Below are 18352 nucleotides of genomic sequence, written 5' to 3'. Positions count from 1 at the left end.
ATTTTGTTTATGTTACCTGACCTACTTATTTTAGTCCAAATATAGTGTTGAACTATAGTCAAGCATTTCCCAGCATGTTTCTAAATTAGCAACTCATTAATTTCCCTTCCACAATTCCCTCCTTGTTGATCTTTTGATCAACACCTTTAGTAAATTATCGTGTCCTCCGTAGAGAAGGGTGGTTTATAATGTAAGGAGAACAGATGTATGACAGTTCCCTGCATGTTATGAGCCTGGTAGCAAGGAGGCAAGGCGGCTAGGGCTGTTCTCCCATGTTAGTACAATAAAAATATCTAGCGCAACATTAAAACAGTAACCATACGACAATCAAGATTACAATGGCGATTATAATCCAGAACACAATCCTCTGTCCTGACGATCCCAAACACCCAAAGCCAAAGCCCCATCCCTCATTTTTGTGTAATCTTGTTACCTCTCTACGAATGTGATCCACCAGGTTATCAATTTTCTCTGAGTTATCAGGGCTGTATGTGCAACAGTCAAGTACCTCCCTTTTCAGTTAACAATAAATCAAGAGCCATTCTATTCTGCAGGGCCATCACTCTTATAGCAACCATCTCAATTTCTAACTGGTTAACAGCTTCTGCAGTGTCATCAGCTACCTGCTCAAGGATGTCTCATAGTTTGCGTAGTTTGTATGGATTAGTGGCTATTTCTAATGGTGGTATCATTATTTCCAGCATTTGTGCCCATGTCATAATGCTTTGTGTCATGGGATGGTCCTGCAATTGCTGAATGTGATGAACATAAGTGACTATGTATCCCAAATAGCAGGAGCCTTCCCAATTTTCTGGTGTGGCCACAGATAAAATACATGCCGTTATATGCGGTCAGGTTTCCTTTACTATCAGTCATCATTAGTCTAATCGATCCCCTTCCCAGGAGCCTCTGCTAGTTTGATTTTCAACTCCTGACCAATCAAAGATGAATGATCCTTTAGCTGTAAGGTGGAACATAGGGGGCTGTCAATTCAAGGTCTGATCACACTGACTCGTGTTTACTGAGTGGGTCCCATATGTTTTATGATTCTTAAAGCATATGTTTCCTTTTGGGACTCCAGTATAATTGGGAAGGATCAACCAGGGCGGTTGACGTGTTACATTAAACCTAGGTCCCCACCATTCCTCAAATCTATTCATATTGTATCCAGCTAATCTCCAATCTAACATATCCTGTGTATCTTCCCCATGCCCTGTATTATTCCGCCTTAGGGCCCACTCTGCTATCTCGTTACTGGTGAGTGGGATGGGTCGCACGGGGATGCCCTCCCCCAAGCATCTGGGAATTTGTGTACAAATCCAACAACTGGATTTATTGACCCTCTTTGCATATGAGTGAGACATGTATATCAAGGTATTAGTGTTCAGTTTACCCTTTACATGATGTTGGATTAATATGGTAATATAAAAACATCAACTCTGTCATTCTCTTCAGGCCAGCGTTTCACTAGTACTCTCAAAGATCCGTGTGATGTAGTTTACATGAGTTGCGTGGATCCCATCTGGCTTTTCTTTTACTTTAATGGGTGTTCGGGTTGCTAGCAGCACTTGGTAGGGTCCATTCCACCTAGGAGAAAAATAATCTTTGTTTAATGCTTTCACATATATTTGATTTCCAGGTTTAAAGGGTGTGTATTTTCCTCTTTTGGATGCATCTGAGCCTGTTGCACCTTTTCATGTTTTTTTTTCAGTGGTTTCATACATGGCCTGAACATATTTTATTGATGCCTCATCTGCCCATATTAAGGCTACTGCCGCTGGAGTCATTGCGGGTTTAGTTCCAGTTGTCATGGGACATTCCATTAATATCTCATACGGGGTTAAACCCGTATTACGATTTCTCTGATCGCTCAGAGCATACATTACTATAGGTATTACATCTGGCCATAGCAGCCCATTTTGTTGACACACTTTTGTTACTGCAGTTTTAATTATTCCATCCGCCCTTTCCACCATTCCTGAGGATTGTGGCTGATACGGTATATGCAATTTCCAGTCAAATCCCATGGCTTCTGTTAGGGCTTTGGTCAATTTGCTAGTGAAATGAGTTCCCCTGTCACTGTTAATACCTATTGGTATCACAAACCTAGGTATTATTTCCATCAACAGAATATTTACCACTGTTCTAGCATCATCTCTTTTGGTTGGAAAAGCCTCTACCCACCGGGAAAACATGTCCACTATCACCGATCATTTCTTTGACAAATCATACACGTGTGGGCTACTTTTTCAATTGTTACCGTAATACCTTGGAGCATACCATTGTTGACATACGGCATGTGTCATTCCTCCTTTGCCCACATGAGCCTGCCTATGGGCAAGGCGACATAGTAGCTAAAACAGATTTCTGAGGCAGACTGCGCGGGTATCTGGGTGGATCCAGATTTGATGATTGTCTTGATAGCAACCCACTGTTAGCCAAGAGCGATGCTCCTGTAGGGAGGCTTGCTCCTGTGCCTGCTTTAACTTTATTTCTGTTACGGTGGATGGAAGTTCAACTGCAGCGGCTTGCAGTTATGGCTGCTGTTTGGCTGCTGTGGCTCCTAAGATTCCATAATTACAGTTCCCTGCCCACCTGTATAGATCATTCATGAATGCATTCATGCTTTTGCCTGGTCTTTGCGCTCTCTTGTTAAATTTTGACCGTTTTATGATTAGATTTCTGCGAACACTGAAATATTAATCAAATACTTGTAGGACCTCTATGTAAGAAGTTTAAAATTCATCAACCCCCTTCCTTGATATCACGACATCAGCAATAGTTCCAACTGTATAAAGTGATATATTGACCTGGACTGTTTGATCTACTTTGTGAATCTGAAGCAGTTTGATATCCTGTAAACCTCTTTCTCTAGTTCTCCAAGTTCTGTACCAGTTGTGAGCCTTCAGCGCTCTGAAATGGTTCTGGCGGTTTTAGTGTGGATTCCATGCTTCTACTGAGCCAGAGAATTGTTGCTGCTTCACTGGCACTGTTTGTTGCTTTGTGTCTGTGCTCACTGCTGTCTGAACTCTGGGTCTGTGTGTCAGCTTGCATCTGCTGCACCCGCAATGCTCCAACCTCATGTTGAGTCTGGAATGTGTTCCTTTCATCCTTCTTTCAAAGATTTCTTGACTTGCCATGTCTATTGCAGCTTCTTAAAGTTTTCTGGGTTTTTTTCTCATTTCCTGCTGCCACCATCTTTTGTTGTATGTTCGGGATTTAGACTGTGTTCTTTGGGGCTTGTCAATTCTGCCAAAATAAGCAACTCACGACTGTAGTTTGTTGAAACTATTACTCTGTATTTATAGTATTTATAACATCTGCACCTTCCAGATCTCTGTTACTCTATAATGCAGTGTTACATCTTCACATCAGCATCATCGCTTCTTATGTTAACCCTTTACTTAACAAGAATCTACCCATCTCCCCTTGACATTCACCTGCATTACCATCGTAGAATCTCCATCATTAAAATCACAGGATTACCATTGATTTGAAGCCTAACCAGACCAGCCATATAAATACTGTGGCCTCAAGAGCATGTCAGAGGCTGGGAAATCAACACTGAGCAACTCACTACCTTATCCCCAAGCTTTTCCACCACCTTCAAGATACTAGGCAGGAGTGTGATGGAATATTCTCCACTTTCCTGGCTGAGTGCAGATTCAACACTCAAGAAGCTTAACATCGTCCAGGGCAAAACAACTCTCTTGACTGGCAACTCAACCACCACCTTAAACATTCACTCCTTCCAACACCAGTGCAAAGTGGCAGAACCTGTATATCTACAAGATGTACATCAGCAACGTGCCAAGACTCCTTTGAGATCATCTTCCAAACCCATGACCTCTACAGCCTAGAAATACAAAGTCAGCCAACACATGGTGTTATGGACACTTTGAACAGAGTTTTCCCAAAGTTGCACGTAAACAATGTATCTGACTGTTTGTGGGGACAGCGGAACGCATGCGATTTTGCTCTGTTCAACTCATTACTTATGTATGATTCTTGTGATGGAGGTGGGGGTGCAGGGAGTCACCTTTCCTGCCATTGCTTATTAGTCTTGATGTACGGATGCCAAATTTAAAGAGCATGTGCACAGCTTCCCTCCTCGCTCCTATAGACTGCCTTCCAGCTCCAGCCGCTGCCCCACCCTTCCACCATACCCCTGCCTTCCAAATCCAGCGTCTGCCCCACCCTTCCACCTTACCCCTGCCTTCCAGGTCTAGCCTCTGCATCACTCTTTCACCATACCCATGCCTTTTATCCTTCACATAGCTTGTGTTACTAACACCCGACATAAGCAGCCGCCAAGAAGTTGAAAGCAGAGTATATTGACCTCAAAGTCATGGAAGAAGTCCGCCAGGTGCATGCCAGTCATAAAATTGAATGTTCTAATTTCCCACTGCTGAGGAACTTGATTTGGAGGGGAAGCTTAATTCTGGCAAGGTGTCCTTTTAATGAGTGTGCATGACATGCTAATGCATGCGAAAGGGCTTCCCAACATTGTTTATCGAGAAGCTTGGCCTACCTTGAAAGTCCCAAGAACTGAATTCCGTCAGTCATCCCGCCGTGGGGGAACTGATAATAGGCCTCACATCAAATTAGGTTCCTCTGCCCAGAACACTTCCCATTGTTGGCAAGACCAGAATATTCCATCTAGGGTTTAGTTACAAATGAGGATAAAACAATACTTATAAAAATTGGGTAAGGTTAGTTCATATTCAGTGTCGACCTGATATTTTTGAGGTGGAAATGTGTTGTTATGAAGTGAAGCTTTTGAAGCTGTAGGGTTGTCTCTGCAGCTGCTGGATTGGTTTCCATTGTCAAATTGTCAGAAATTGCTGCTGACAGCTGAACTTAGGTGCAATCAGGTTTACAGGGAGGAGAGAAGTTTCCTTCCGTCCGTTCTGCAGCATGACATTTTTAGCTGCCTGATTGCCTTACAGCAGACCAGTAGCTGTTTTTAGATGCCTTACTCTCTCTCCCTGTGTTGAAGCTTCTTCAAGGTGGTTCTCTGTGGATCTGCCAGCTTCCTGCCCTTTTAAATACTTTTTACAGGTATGCTAAGATAGGTGTTACTATCATGTGATGTGTACAACATGCCAAGTCATTTCTCAAATAAGGCATCAACACTTCAAACAGCTCTTCACTAGTCTGTGGTCCTTAGCTTTTGTCTTAGCTGAGGTAACATTTATAATCTTCTGGTGAGGCACTGACAAAACTTCATTATTTCCTGAATGAGAACACAGCGAATCATAATTAAATTAAGTGTTGTCTTTTGTCCTCTTAGAAGAAGAGACCCAGGCCGGGATTTTACAGCCATACTCACTGCCAGGATCGTCTGGTCCCGACGAAAGTTAATGGACTTTTGGCTGGACCACCGAATCTCGCACGGCGGGTCCCACCATGATGGGGCCAGAAAATCTCACCCCAGCCTGAAAGCTATTTTAAAACAGTCTTCAATTTCAGTCCAAGGTTTTTTTTTTAGAAAAATAGAACCTTTAAAATTGTTTTTGAAAAATTTGTATCGCCGTAATTGTACATCATAACAATGGAAATACCATGATCTTCAAGTTCCGCTCCTAGTCACATATTATCTTGACTTGGAACTGTTACTGGGTCAAAATCCTGGAACCACCTCCTTTACAGCATTGTGAATGTACCTACACCACATGGATTTCAGCAGCTCAAGAAAATTGCTCATCAGCACCTTCTGAAGGGAAATTAGGGATTGGTAATAAATGTTCCTTGTCAGCAATGCATACATCCCACAAATAAATAAACTGAACATTAACTGCATTGCCATCATCAATCGTGTCTAATACCTCATCAACATGATTTGCCTTTAATAAGTCTCTGCTGACTTTCCTTAAATAATCCATATTTGTCCAAGTGAGTGTTGATTTTGTGCTGCGCTATTGTATCTAAAAGCTTTTCCACCATCGAAAATGACTGTATTGTAGTTCCATTGATTATCCTTAAACACTTTTAACAAATATATTGGGGCAGCATGGTGGTGTAGTGGTCGGCACTGCTGCCTCACGGCACCTAGGTCCCAGGTTCAATCCTGGCTCTGGGTCACTGTCCGAGTGGAGTTTGCACATTCTCCCCATGTTTGCGTGGGTTTCGCCCCCACAACCCAAAAAGATTTACAGAGTAGATGGATTGGCCCCTTAATTGGAAAAAATGAATTTGGTACTCTAAATCTATATTAAAAAGTATATATTTTTATTGAGAATTTCATTTATCACAAACAGAAAATACAGTATCGACAAGGAAGACTTATGTTACAAAGAGCGCTTATTAATTTTAAAAAAGGCAAAAAAGACAGAAAAGAGGGAAAAAGACTGCTGCAAGCCAGATAACACGCTCTGGTTTCGCCACTGTGGTCGCTTCTGCTAATGCCCTCGCCCATTGTCCTTTTCGGTTCTCTTTCTCTGCTTGCCCTGTGTTTCTCTTGGTGTCTTCTCCTGCACCCCCGCCCCCACCTACTTCCTCCCTCCTCCCTTCCTACCACCACCCCCCTCTGGCTTCCTACCCGTTCACCCTCCCTGATTTACTGGTAGCTAGTTACAAACAGATCTTGGAACAGGCTGGTGAATAGCTACCATGTGTTTTGGAAGCCTTCCACCGAACCCGGGATGCTTTATTTTATTTTCTCCAGTTTGAGGAATTCTGCCAGGTCGGACAGCCAGTCTGCGGCCTTGGGTGTTGCTGCTGATCACCAGCCGAGCAGAAGCCTCCGGCGGGCGATTATAAAGAGTTCTCGCTGTTCCGACACCCCGAAGACCGCCACTAACGGGCAAGGTTCCACCCTCACCCCCCACAACCCTGGACATTGTCTCAAAGAAAGTCATCCAGAACTCGGCAAGCCTGGGCCAAGACCAGAACATGTGGGTGTGGTTGGCTGGGCCTCGCTGGCACCTTTCGCACTTGTCCTCCACCTCTGGGAAGAACCCACTCATTCTCGTTCTGGCTCAACCCTGCCCACATGGAGGTAAAGTTGTAGTGCTTCAATCCAGAGTCCTCTCCTATCTCCCTACCCAGTTTTTCCTCGCATTTCTTCCATATCTCATCCAGGGGTGAGCGTACCTCTTGTAGCAGTCCGCATACGTCAGCACAGTACCTGTTCCCTAGTTCGCCCACAGTCAGAAGTCTGTCTAGTAGTTAGTGCCCTCGTATCTGGGGGAATGTCGTTACCTCCTTTCGGAGGAAGTTTATGATTTGAATATATATTAGCTCATTCCCTTTAGGGAGTTAGAATCTGTCCGTGAATTCCCCCTGGGTCGCTACTCTGCATTCTACATACATGTCCCCACCGTCAATGTCCCTTTGTCCTGTCTCCACCTTTTAAAGGAGGCGTCCATTGTCGCGGCAGTGAACTTGTGGTTGTTGCAGATGGGATCTCTGGTGGACATCTCAGTCAGGCCGAAATGGTGCCGCAGTTGGTTCCATGTTCTCTAAGTGGCCACTACCACTGGGGTGTTTTGAGTACCTGGCAGGGGGGAATGGGAGTACAGCCATGGTCAGCGCATGGGGGGATGTTGCTATGCAGGAACTCTCCTCAATTCTGACCCATTCCTTCTCTGGCTCTTTAATCCATCCCCATAATCTTTCTGTGGTAACTGCCCAGTGGTAGAATTGGAGGTTCAGGAGGGCCAGGCCCCCCATGTTCCTCCTTCTCTGTAGTATCTCCTTCTTGATCCTTGGGTTCTTCCCCCACCCCACACATATACACACTCAAACGCTATGATTACTTTGGTGAAGAATGCCTTGGGATAAAGATCGGTATGGATCTGAACAGGAAAAGGAACCTGGGCAGCACATTCATCTTGATCATCTGCACTCTCTGCCAGGGAGAAAGGGAGTGAGTCTCACCTCTGCAGGTCCTTTTTTACCTCCTCCACCAGTCTGGTCAGGGTCCATTTGTGGATCCGTGTCCAGTTATGGGCTATTTGAAGCTACAAGTATTGGAATTTTCCTTAGACACTTTTTGAACAATATTTACTATTCTCCAGTGCTCTAGAAACATGCCTGTATTGAAGGAGAATGAAGATTATGGCTGCAATTTCCATCCTTTCTTCCCTCATCATTCTTGGAGGTATGTTATCTGGTCCTGGTGATTAATCAATTTTAAACACAGTCGATCTGTCTAATACTTCCTATTTGTCAATTTTTAACCCATCCAGTATCTAAATCATCTTTTTCACTATGACTTTGGCAACATCTTCTTCCTTAATAAAGACAGATATAAAATATTCATTCAGTAACTCAACATATCCTCTGCCTCCAGGTGTTGATCCCCTTTTTGCTACTAATTGCCCCACCCCTCTTCTTACTACCATTCCAATACATCCCCACTTGCAAAGAGTAAAACTTGAACCCTTAGAATAATAATCACGGGGAACTTCAATTATCCACACATAAATGGGAAGGAAGATGTAAGTAAAGGGAAAAAGAGGAATAGAGCTTTTACAGTGTGTTCAGAACTCCTACTTAGTACATAAGGAGCCCGAAAAGAGAAGCATTGCTGCTCGATCTAGTAATGGTAAATGAAGCAGAACATTTAAGGGAAGTAAGCAGAGGGGATATTTAGACAATTGTAATTATAACATAATGATGGTTGAATTAATGAGTGAGAATTCCAGTGGCAGCCACGATCTGATCGATCGCACACAAAGTGGCTCCTGCTTGGAAGAGTTGGTTTTAGTCCTTTCTACCCAGTTAATGGGTGATATTTGTGCAAAAAGCGTGAAGTGAGTGGAGGGTGTTGGTTTCCCCCCCAAAGTGGAATGTTGGTGGGGTATCACACTCGACAAAGTCACTGAGAGCCCTAGCTCAAGAGTTGGAGGGCAAGCGTGGCACAGCATCAACAGAGAAAATGTCTGCCACACTGTCTGTGAAGCAGTTGATGGACTTTATCAACGGGAGTTTCGGCAACAGTGACAAGAGATGCAGGAGGACTAGTCCAGGGCGATTAAGGGAGCAGTAGCTTTTCTTTGCAGGAGTTTGGATTGGGTGAAGAAATGCCTGGAGTCGCAAGGTACGACGATCCAAGAGATAGAAAGTGCATTGTCAGACCATAGCGATCGGATCGTGTCATTGGAGGTAGAGATGGCGATACTGGGGAAGACCTGCAAGGTGCTGAGGGCGAAGGTGGAAGACCAGGAGAATCTGTCCAGGTGGCAGAATTTGTGAACCGTAGGTTTGCTGGAGGGTGTGGAGGGAACACGTGCCACGGGCTATGTTTTGAATATGTTCAAGAAATTGGTCAAGGCAGGGGTCTTCGAGAAGGCCCCAGAGGTGGATCACGGCCATCAGTCACTACGACAGAGGCTGACGGCGTTTGTTAAAGGCGATAGTTGTCAAGCAACATAAGGAGGCTGTTGAATGTGGCAATTACCCCGTCATGGGTTAGGGTGCCAGAGATGATCATATCAATGGTTGCGGAAAAGGCCTTTGACCGGGTAGAATGGTGGTACCTGTTCGATGTCCTGAGGAGGTTTAGGTTTGGACCAACAATTGTTCATGGGTGCGGTTGCTGTATGCATCCCCCACGGTGAGAGTGAGGATAAATGTGATGAATTCGGAGGATTTTAGGTTACATAGGGGAAGAAGGCAGGGATGCCCGCTATCCCTGTTGTTGTTTGTGCTGGCTATTGAGCCCTTGTTGATTGTGCTGTGGGCTTCAAGAGAGTGGAAGGTTATTGTGAGGGGAGGTAGGGAGTTTAGGGTGTCATTGTATGCGGATGATTTATTGTTATATGCTACAAACTCGCTGGAGTGCATGAGGAAAATAATGGACCTTCTGTGGAAATTTGGTGCATTCTCTGGGTATAAGCTGAACATGGTGAAAAGTGAGGTATTTCCAGTGAATGCGCAGGGGAGGAGTGCAAATTTGGGGGCCAGGATAAGGTTTCAGTATCTGGGTATTCAGGTGGCCCACGACTGGGCTATAATGCATATGGAACTTGGACAGTCTGGTAGAGGGGGGCCAAAGGGGATTTGAAGAGGCGGTATGCCCTGCCACTGTCTCTGGCTGGAGGGTACAGACTGAAAATGAATGTTTTGCGGAGGCTTTTATTTATTTTTCAGTCCCTTCCAATATTCCTGTCTAACGTGCTTTTTCTGGAGGGTGGATAAACAAATTTCAGAATTTGTTTGGGCAGGCAAGATGCCTCGGATTCAGATGACCTTTTTACAGAGAGATGGATGGTAGGTGGTGGGGGTGAGGGGATTGTGGTGGCAAGGTGGCGCTCCCAAATCTGCTGTACTATTATTGGGTGGATAAGGTGAGACGATGGTAGGGGGAGGGGAGTCAGAATGGGTACAGTTGGAAGTGGCATCATATGTGGGGACGAGCTTGAGGGCACTGGCAACGGCCCCGCTCCCGTTTTCCCCAGGTAGGCACACTAGTAGTTCCGTTGTTGTGTCATCTCTCAAAATCTGGAATCAGTTGATGCGGCACTTTAATATAGGATATATGTCAGTATGGCCCCAATATGTGGGAACCACAGATTTATACCAGGAGGGATGGTTACGATGTACAGGAGTTGGTACAGGAAAAGTATAGAGTGGGTTTGGGACCTATTCGTAGAGGGGAGGTTTGCAGGGCTAGAGGAATTGCAGGAAAAGTTTGATTTGCCAAAAGGGAGTGAATTTAGATATTTACAGGTCTGGAATTTTGTTTGTAAGGAGCTGCCCTCGTTACCTCAGCTGCCACAACACACACTGTTAGATAAGTTGTTGTCTCTGGGTGAGCTGTGGGAGGGGAGGATTGGGTATATTTCCGGGTAGTTTGTAGAGATGGAGAAGGCGCCAGTGGAGGGGATAAAGTGGAAATGGGAGGAGTAACTGGGGATTGAGCTTGTGTGTGGGGCTGGAGTGAAATAATGAATTGGATCAATTCAACCTCATCCTGTGCTAGGATGAGCCTTGTACAGTTCAAGGTGGTGCACAGGACTCATATGACTCGGGCCCGGATGAGTCTATTTTTCCCAGAGGTGGAGGATGAATGTGAGAGATGTGGAAGAGGGCCGGCGAACCACGCTCAAATGTTCTGGGGGTGCACAAAGCTGAGGTTTCTGGGCAGCGGTTTTTGAGACCCTGTCAGAGATAGTGGGGGTGAGGATGTCGCCTTGTCCTTTGGTGGCGATTTTCAGTATTTCAGAGCTGCCAGAACTTCTGGAGGGAAAGGTAGCTGATGTTGTGGCTTTTGCCTCTCTGATTGCCCGGTGGCGAATCTTACTGTGTTGGAGGTCGACAACACCGCCGGGGGTCTTGGCATGGCTGGGGGATTCGTACAAATTTTTAAGACTGGAGAAGATCAAGAGGGGTTTTAAGAATGGTGGAGGTTCTTTCTATCCTTATTTGAAGATCTATTTGTGGCCAGTGGGTAGGGAGGGAGATTTGGGGTGTTGGGGTAGTTTAGGGAAGAAAGAGAGGGGAAATTGACAAACTGTTTAAATCATGTTTATATTGGGTTATTGTATGTGTTTGTTACTTATATAAGTAAAGTGAGGACCGGAGTAATACATCAGAAAAATGTTAATTTTGAGAATATGAGATGAGAGCCACGAATGGCAAACTGGAAAAGATGTTGATAAAGAGATAGAACAGCAGTATGAAATATTCAAAACAGTTCAAAAAAAGACATTCTAATGAAAAACTGGAACAAATTTGTCAATAATGTGGCAACATAGATGAATAAAGAGATAAGGACAAAATTTGCAACTAAACGAAATGGCATACTATAAACAATAAAGATAGCATAAAGAATGTACAGAAGGAATGCATAACGTTTAGGAGAAAATAAAAAAAGAAAGAGGAATATAACAAGAAATGGTAAAGTATAACAGAAGTTGGGGATTAGGTCGCAATAGGGTGCATATGATAAACTCACAAGTGATGGCAGAAAAATGGCAGAAATAATGAATAATTACTTTGTCTTGGTATTTCTTAGGGAATTTAAAAGGTGGGCATGGCATTAGAAAAATAAATTATAAGAGATGAAGCCATTTGATAAGGTAGTGATAATTGATAAACAATCAAATATGGAGAGGACAAAACCCCTGGTTCAAATGGATTGCATCCACAAATATAAAAAGAAAATGTCAAAAGCATGTATATGAAAAAACCACAAGAGAAATAAACAGCTAATGTTATTCCTTTATTGAAAAGGGAGATAGAGAACAAATTCAAGGAACTAGAGGCCAGCTAAAGTAACATCAGGAGTAAGAATGATAGTGGAAATTTCACTGAAAGAATAACATCTGGAAATGGAAAATATAATGAAGAAAGGAAGAGAGAAGCAGTGTAAGAAAGAGCTTGTATTTATATAGCACTTTTCACACCCTCAGGCATCCTAAAGTGATTTGCAACCACATACTTTTGAAGTGTAGTCACTGTTGTAAACATAGAAGACATGAGAGCGGATTTATGCACAGCAAGGTGCCACAAGGAGTAATATATGATATTGACTTAATAATCTTTTTCCAGTGATGGTCTTTGAGAAATAAAAGTTGGCCACTAGGCGCGTAGGATTCATTTAAGGAGAGGTTAAGGCATTGAAAGGTATGTTAATAGTGTTAGGTGAAGAGGGTCGAAGGAGGCTTGTTTGAAGCATGAAAACTTACTTAGACCAGTTGGGCTGAGTGAAGTAGATTGAATGTAAATTGGCAAGAACTAAATTTACTAAATACCTGCAATTAGCAATTGGTACTTCTCTGTTCACAGGAAAACACCAAAGGAGTGAGAATTGGTGCAGAGCAAGGAAAGAAATGTTTAATGAATGTTCGAGAAACAAATCTGTACGAGGCAAAGAATGTAAAACGCTCCCTGACTTTATTTAGAAATGTAAGAATTAATTTTGACTATGCAACATGAAAAGGCAATGTTGTTTTTGTACTAAAAATGTTGCTAATATATACATAATAAAATGTAGCCTGAAAACTCCAGGGTGTGGGATGCTTGTTGGGTTGTACCCCAAAGCTCCCCTGCTGAATCTGCCAACATTGCAGGTCAAAAGGAGACCCCCCTATTTCTAATAGAAATGTTGGGCATCAATGCTGCTAGGTCATCCAGAGATCAACCATTGTGAACCTGTTGGAAAATCTAAGGGTTGTGAGTGAGCTGGGGAGAGTGAATGAGGGGAAGGTGGTTGTTAAATTTTCCCCTTGCTGAAAATAAGTTGATGATGGCTCCATTGGCTCTTCTAAAAAGGCAAAGTAGTTTCTGTATTCACAAATGTTAGCAAATAATATATATTTGTAAGGGAGCTTCAATGTAATCTTCTAAAATTATTTCTACTCCCCTTCAGGATGTAGCCTGGATCAAGAAATGGTTCCCACATTGCAAGAGGTTCATTCTGAAAATCTTGTCAAACCCACAAATAGGAACTTGTGTTCATAGCCCTGTTGGTGAATAAGATCAGCCACAGAGATCAGAGATTTCAGATAAATTGTGAATGGATGGTTGGCTTACTTGGTCTGATTTAACATATCTCTACTGACCATACACTACGATCCAGTGAAGGCCAGCAGTATGGTAACTTCCATAGTAGGCAGTCCTTCTGCCCAGCAATGCCCAATTCTATTCCTGCGAACACCCGCTGAAGTTACGATGAAAATACTCTAAAATGGCTAGTTCTTTTAGCATCTGATTTATATTTGATATTAATTTTTCTCCATGCTACACCTATGTTAAAATTGGTCATTTTCTATATGAGGGTATTGGGTTTGTATTTATGGTTCCTTCAGAAAACCAGTTGGAGTCACATCTCAGTAGCTTGCCCATGCTTTAATCACACCTTCCAAATAGCTCTTAAAACTAGAATCATAAAGAGGTTTTATTGTACTGTACAAATCCAAAGGAACTGGAATGAAATAAGGGTGAAAATAATTTTAATATCTGCTCCTTTCTTAGGTTGTTTTTGCATTAAGTACACCTGGATGTCAGCACATACCTTATAGAGAATCTAAACTTACACGAATTCTGCGAGATTGGTATGGATTAAAGATTTTTCTGTAAAAAGGAGAGAGTTGGAAACAGGGAAGTCAATTTATGATTCTGTAGATTTGTGTTTAACTTTAAAATAAAATGTAACACCTGGCAAGAGATATTGTACGAAATTAAACAAAAATTGTTGCCTGCTATTAATTCCGGCATCTTCGAATCAATGGCAAAATAGATGCTTTGAGACTGGAATGTGATAATGAGTTATACAAACAGCCTTTTATCTAAATAACTTGGCCATTCTGTGAAATGCAAATGTCTTCATGCAATAGCTCAGTTAACATGGCTGGTTCTCCTTTCAGCCTGGGTGGCAACTGCGTAACATCTCTGATCGTGACAGTTTCTTCAGGCGGTGCATCAGTACATGAAACGCTCAGCATTTTGCAGTTTGCCACCCGAGCAAGATCCATTGTAAATTGTGCGGGGAAAAACACACATAAACGGAGTAGTAAAGATCAGGTAAGTGGAAAAGTGCATACTGGGGTCGTCTGATGATTCTATAACTAGAGAAGTAGATTTCATTTACCGGAACCTCAGTTAAACCCCCAAATAAAATGTTGCTCTGTAGATGCGTTTAACCATTTTAATGGCAAGGATGAGTAAATGATGAATCTGATGAAGTGCTGTCTAATTGGAGGAGGAAAACTTAGCAGGAATCTACAATATGAGCTGTTGTATCTACTCCTGTCATAGACTATCAAATCACATAGATTCAGATAGAGGGGAAGTATGTGTCTTAGTTTCTGAACTGAAGAAATTACAGATAATTTAATTTATGATAGTTTAATGTAACAAGTGGAACTTTCATATGTTGCTTATAGAAAGGCAGAATATTTACTGTTTTCTGAAGACATAGGCAATTCATAATGTATTATTCTGCTGTTAAATTGGAACTTTGTGTAACTGGAATGTTAAGACAACATATCTATTGGCACATACTGACATCAATAACAGGCTAATTGCTCTTTGGCACATACTGAGATCAATTAGTGGCTGTAATTGACAACTGGCAAATCATTAGTTTATCTTTATGCCCGCAAATCGGTAGGAAATGATTCTCCTATATTTCCAAGTATCCCACTGTGCCTGAAAAAAATCATGACGTGGAGATGCCGGCGTTGGACTAGGGTGAGCACAGTACGAAGTCTTACAACACCAGGTTAAAGTCCAAGAGGTTTGTTTCAAACACTAGCTTTCGGAGCACTGCTCCTTCCTCAGGTGAATGAAGAGGTATGTTCCAGAAACATATATATAGACAAATTCAAAGATGTAAGACAATGCTTAGAATGTGAGCATTTACAGGTAATTAAGTCTTTACAGATCCAGAGATAGGAGTAACCCCAGGTTAAAGAGGTATGAATTGTCCCTGGCAAGAGGTGGGAGGCGAGTTCCTGATTTACTTCGAAACTGGCTGCCATTTTTGGTAATCTTGATTGGGAGACTGGGTGCATCAGATTCGATGGAGCACAACAATTCCAATCTCCTAGACCAGAGGCCAGTCAGGCCCACCGATCACTGGTCCTATTTTGTCCTGGTCCTGATGCTTGTCGTGAGGGGTTGGAGGTGGTCAAGCGGGTTGAGTTGTTTCACCACTGGCCAGAACCTAGGCTGTGGACCACCTAGGCATCGGAGAGATGTCATGGTGGAAGTGACAGTACCTCATGCTTCGATCGTTGGAATCCTGGAGAGATCCTGAAGAGTGCTCACTAATCCTGGCTTATTCCTTATCTTCTCGTGCAATGTGGATGGTGTCGTTATCCTACAATTTACCCTGAAATTCTTCTATAATCCTGGACGTCACTCCTTTGTGACTATGTTGCTGATTATTTAATTTTGTCCTTACTCCTGCAAGGGAGTGCAACGTATTGTCGATTATCGTGTTCTAGCAAAATCATGTTGAGTCGTTCATGTGAAATGTGATTTGTGCACAGTTTTACTCCTTTTTTGTTATTATGGTTTATAATCCATGTGGTTGTGATAGAGGAGTGTTCTATTTTTATCTTTTTTAAAAAAGTATTCTATTCCAAACTTATGGAAAAGGTTACAAAACATAAACAATTCAGGGAGCAAACTCCCCAACACACAACTATACAGTTTGTACAAATTTTTCCCTTTTTCACCCCGCTCCTCCCTCCCCCCTCACCCCTCCACACCACTGCCCTCCCCCCGCGATGAAAAGCTCCTCAAACACAGACACGAACATCCCTCACCTTGCCTTGAAGCCCTCCGCTGAACCCCTTAATTTGTACTTAACCTTTTCCAGCCATACTTAACCTTTTCCTGCTCTCCCAGGGGCTGGTTTAGCACAGTGCGCTAAGACAGTGGCTTGTAATGCAGAACAAGACCAGCAGCGCGGGTTCAATTCCTGTTCCAGCCTCCCCGAACAGATGCTGGAATGTGGCGACTAGGGGCTTTTCACAGTAACTTCATTGAAGCCTACTTGTGACAATAGGTGAATATTATTATTATTATTATGTTCCCGATTTTGCCTTCCCCTTTCATATCCGGAAGCAGCAGTTGCTCCAACAGGGTTTACCACGGCAACCTGGGGAACTCTTTCTAAACCTTTTGCGCGAAGTCCCGTACCTGCAGGTACATAAACTCACTTCCTCTCAGGAGCTCTCCACCTCTCCTTCAGTTCCTCTTTACTGGCAAACCCCTCTTCCTGGTACAGATCCCACACATTAACCAACCCCACTTCTCTCCACTATATATACCATCTATCCCCCCCAGTGTGGTGATCTTTGTGAGGGGTTTCCAGGATGGAAGGCATAGTGATCACAAAGATAGAACTAAACTAATTTTATTAACACTGCTAAATTTAAGTTCAAGACCTATTCTGAATAGCAAACATACATGTAAGAATTAAACTACACTCACTAACACTATCTCTATCGATTAATTTTAACTATTATATCTTAACTAACTCTGCAATATGAATCTCCTCTTGTTCAGCTCCAGTCTAATCTCCTCCCCTTAGCTTAAGAGCCAGTGCAATTTATAGTACTGTTCCTTAGCTCCCTCTAGTGGCTAGGCTTAACATAACATTAACTCTTCACATGCTATATATTTGTATAAGGTCATACCTGGCTCGAAACCGTGGTTTTCGCACAGCACCGACTTACCTTGTATCTTGAAATGTCTCCTCAGCTGATTCCAGATCTTTACTGTGTACTGCACCACCGGGCTCTCTGCGTAATTCCTTGGCACCATTGGCAATGCCGTCGCCACCATAGCCCTCAAGCTGGACCCCCTACAGAATTCTCCCTCCATCCTAACCCATTCAGCCACCTCTCCTTCCCACCACCACCACCTCACATTCCCCACATTCACCGCCCAGTAATAGTGTAGCAATTTCGACAATGCCAACCCTCCCTTCTGCTTCTGTCTCTATAACCGGGTCTTCTTAACCCTTAGCACCTTCCCTGGCCATACGAAGTCTGAGATAATCATATCCAGTTTTCAAAACAAAGCATTTTTTAGAAAGATCGGAAGTGTCTGGAATATGAACAGGAACCTCAGCAGAATGTTCACCTTTGCCACTTGGACCCTCCCTGCCAGAGTCAGGTGCAGTGTGCCCCACCTTTTCAGATCCTCCCTAATCACCTCCACCAGCTTTGTTAGATTCCATTTATGTAGCATCACCCATTCCCTTGCCACCTGAATCCCCAGGTATCTAAACCTCTCTCTGGCTACCTTGAATGGCATCCTCCCCGAGGTTGGCTCGCCGACCAATTACCCCTACACCTGGTTTATATCCCAAGAATGCCCCAAACTTCCCCAACAGGACCATGATGCTCTCCATGCTCTCCAGCGGGTCCGAAATGTACAATAGTAGGTCGTCCCTGTATAGCAACATCCAGTGCTCCCTTCGTCACCTCATAATCCCTGAGCACTCTTGTTGGGCTGCCCACTCGCCTTCAGTGTCACGTATAACAGGTGCACCCATGCCACAAACTTCGTCCAAACCCGAACCTTCCTAGGACCTCAAACAGGAACCGTCACTCCACCTGGTAAAATTTCTTCGTCGCGTCCATGGACACCACTACCTCCTGTACCTGGGCTCTCAACGGGGTCATGATCACATCTAACAGCCTCCTTATATTGTAGAAAGCTGCCTGCCCTTTACAAACCTGTCTGGTCCTCCGCTGGGACACATCCTTCCCACCAACAACCTAGCCAGTATTTTCACATCCATATTTAACAGTGATATGGATCTATTTGCCCCAAATTCCAATGGGTCTTTCCTCTCCTTTGGTATTAATGTGATCGTTGCCTGCGCCCTGTTTAGCACAGGGCTAAATAGCTGGCTTTGAAAGCAGACCAAGGCAGGCCA

General features: G+C 43.4%; 1 protein-coding gene across 5 annotated transcripts in view; it reads left to right on the top strand.

The window, feature by feature from the left end:
• si:ch211-63b16.4 (kinesin-like protein klp-20) overlaps positions 1–18352 on the top strand; it is a 277118-nt gene that overhangs the window by 201661 nt on the left and 57105 nt on the right. For 4 of the 5 annotated variants that reach the window (XM_038808905.1, XM_038808923.1, XM_038808914.1 and 1 more), the window contains 3 exons: positions 12739–12858; positions 13927–14006; positions 14319–14475. In XM_038808905.1, coding sequence (XP_038664833.1) covers positions 12739–12858; positions 13927–14006; positions 14319–14475 — 357 coding nt within the window. The remainder of the gene's footprint in view (positions 1–12738; positions 12859–13926; positions 14007–14318; positions 14476–18352) is intronic. The other variant, XM_038808932.1, reaches the window with a different exon arrangement.

The sequence above is a fragment of the Scyliorhinus canicula genome, chromosome 1, assembly GCF_902713615.1.
Source record: "Scyliorhinus canicula chromosome 1, sScyCan1.1, whole genome shotgun sequence".
NCBI classification, from domain to species: Eukaryota; Metazoa; Chordata; class Chondrichthyes; order Carcharhiniformes; family Scyliorhinidae; genus Scyliorhinus; species Scyliorhinus canicula.
This window is presented reverse-complemented; position numbering and strand designations above follow the sequence as displayed.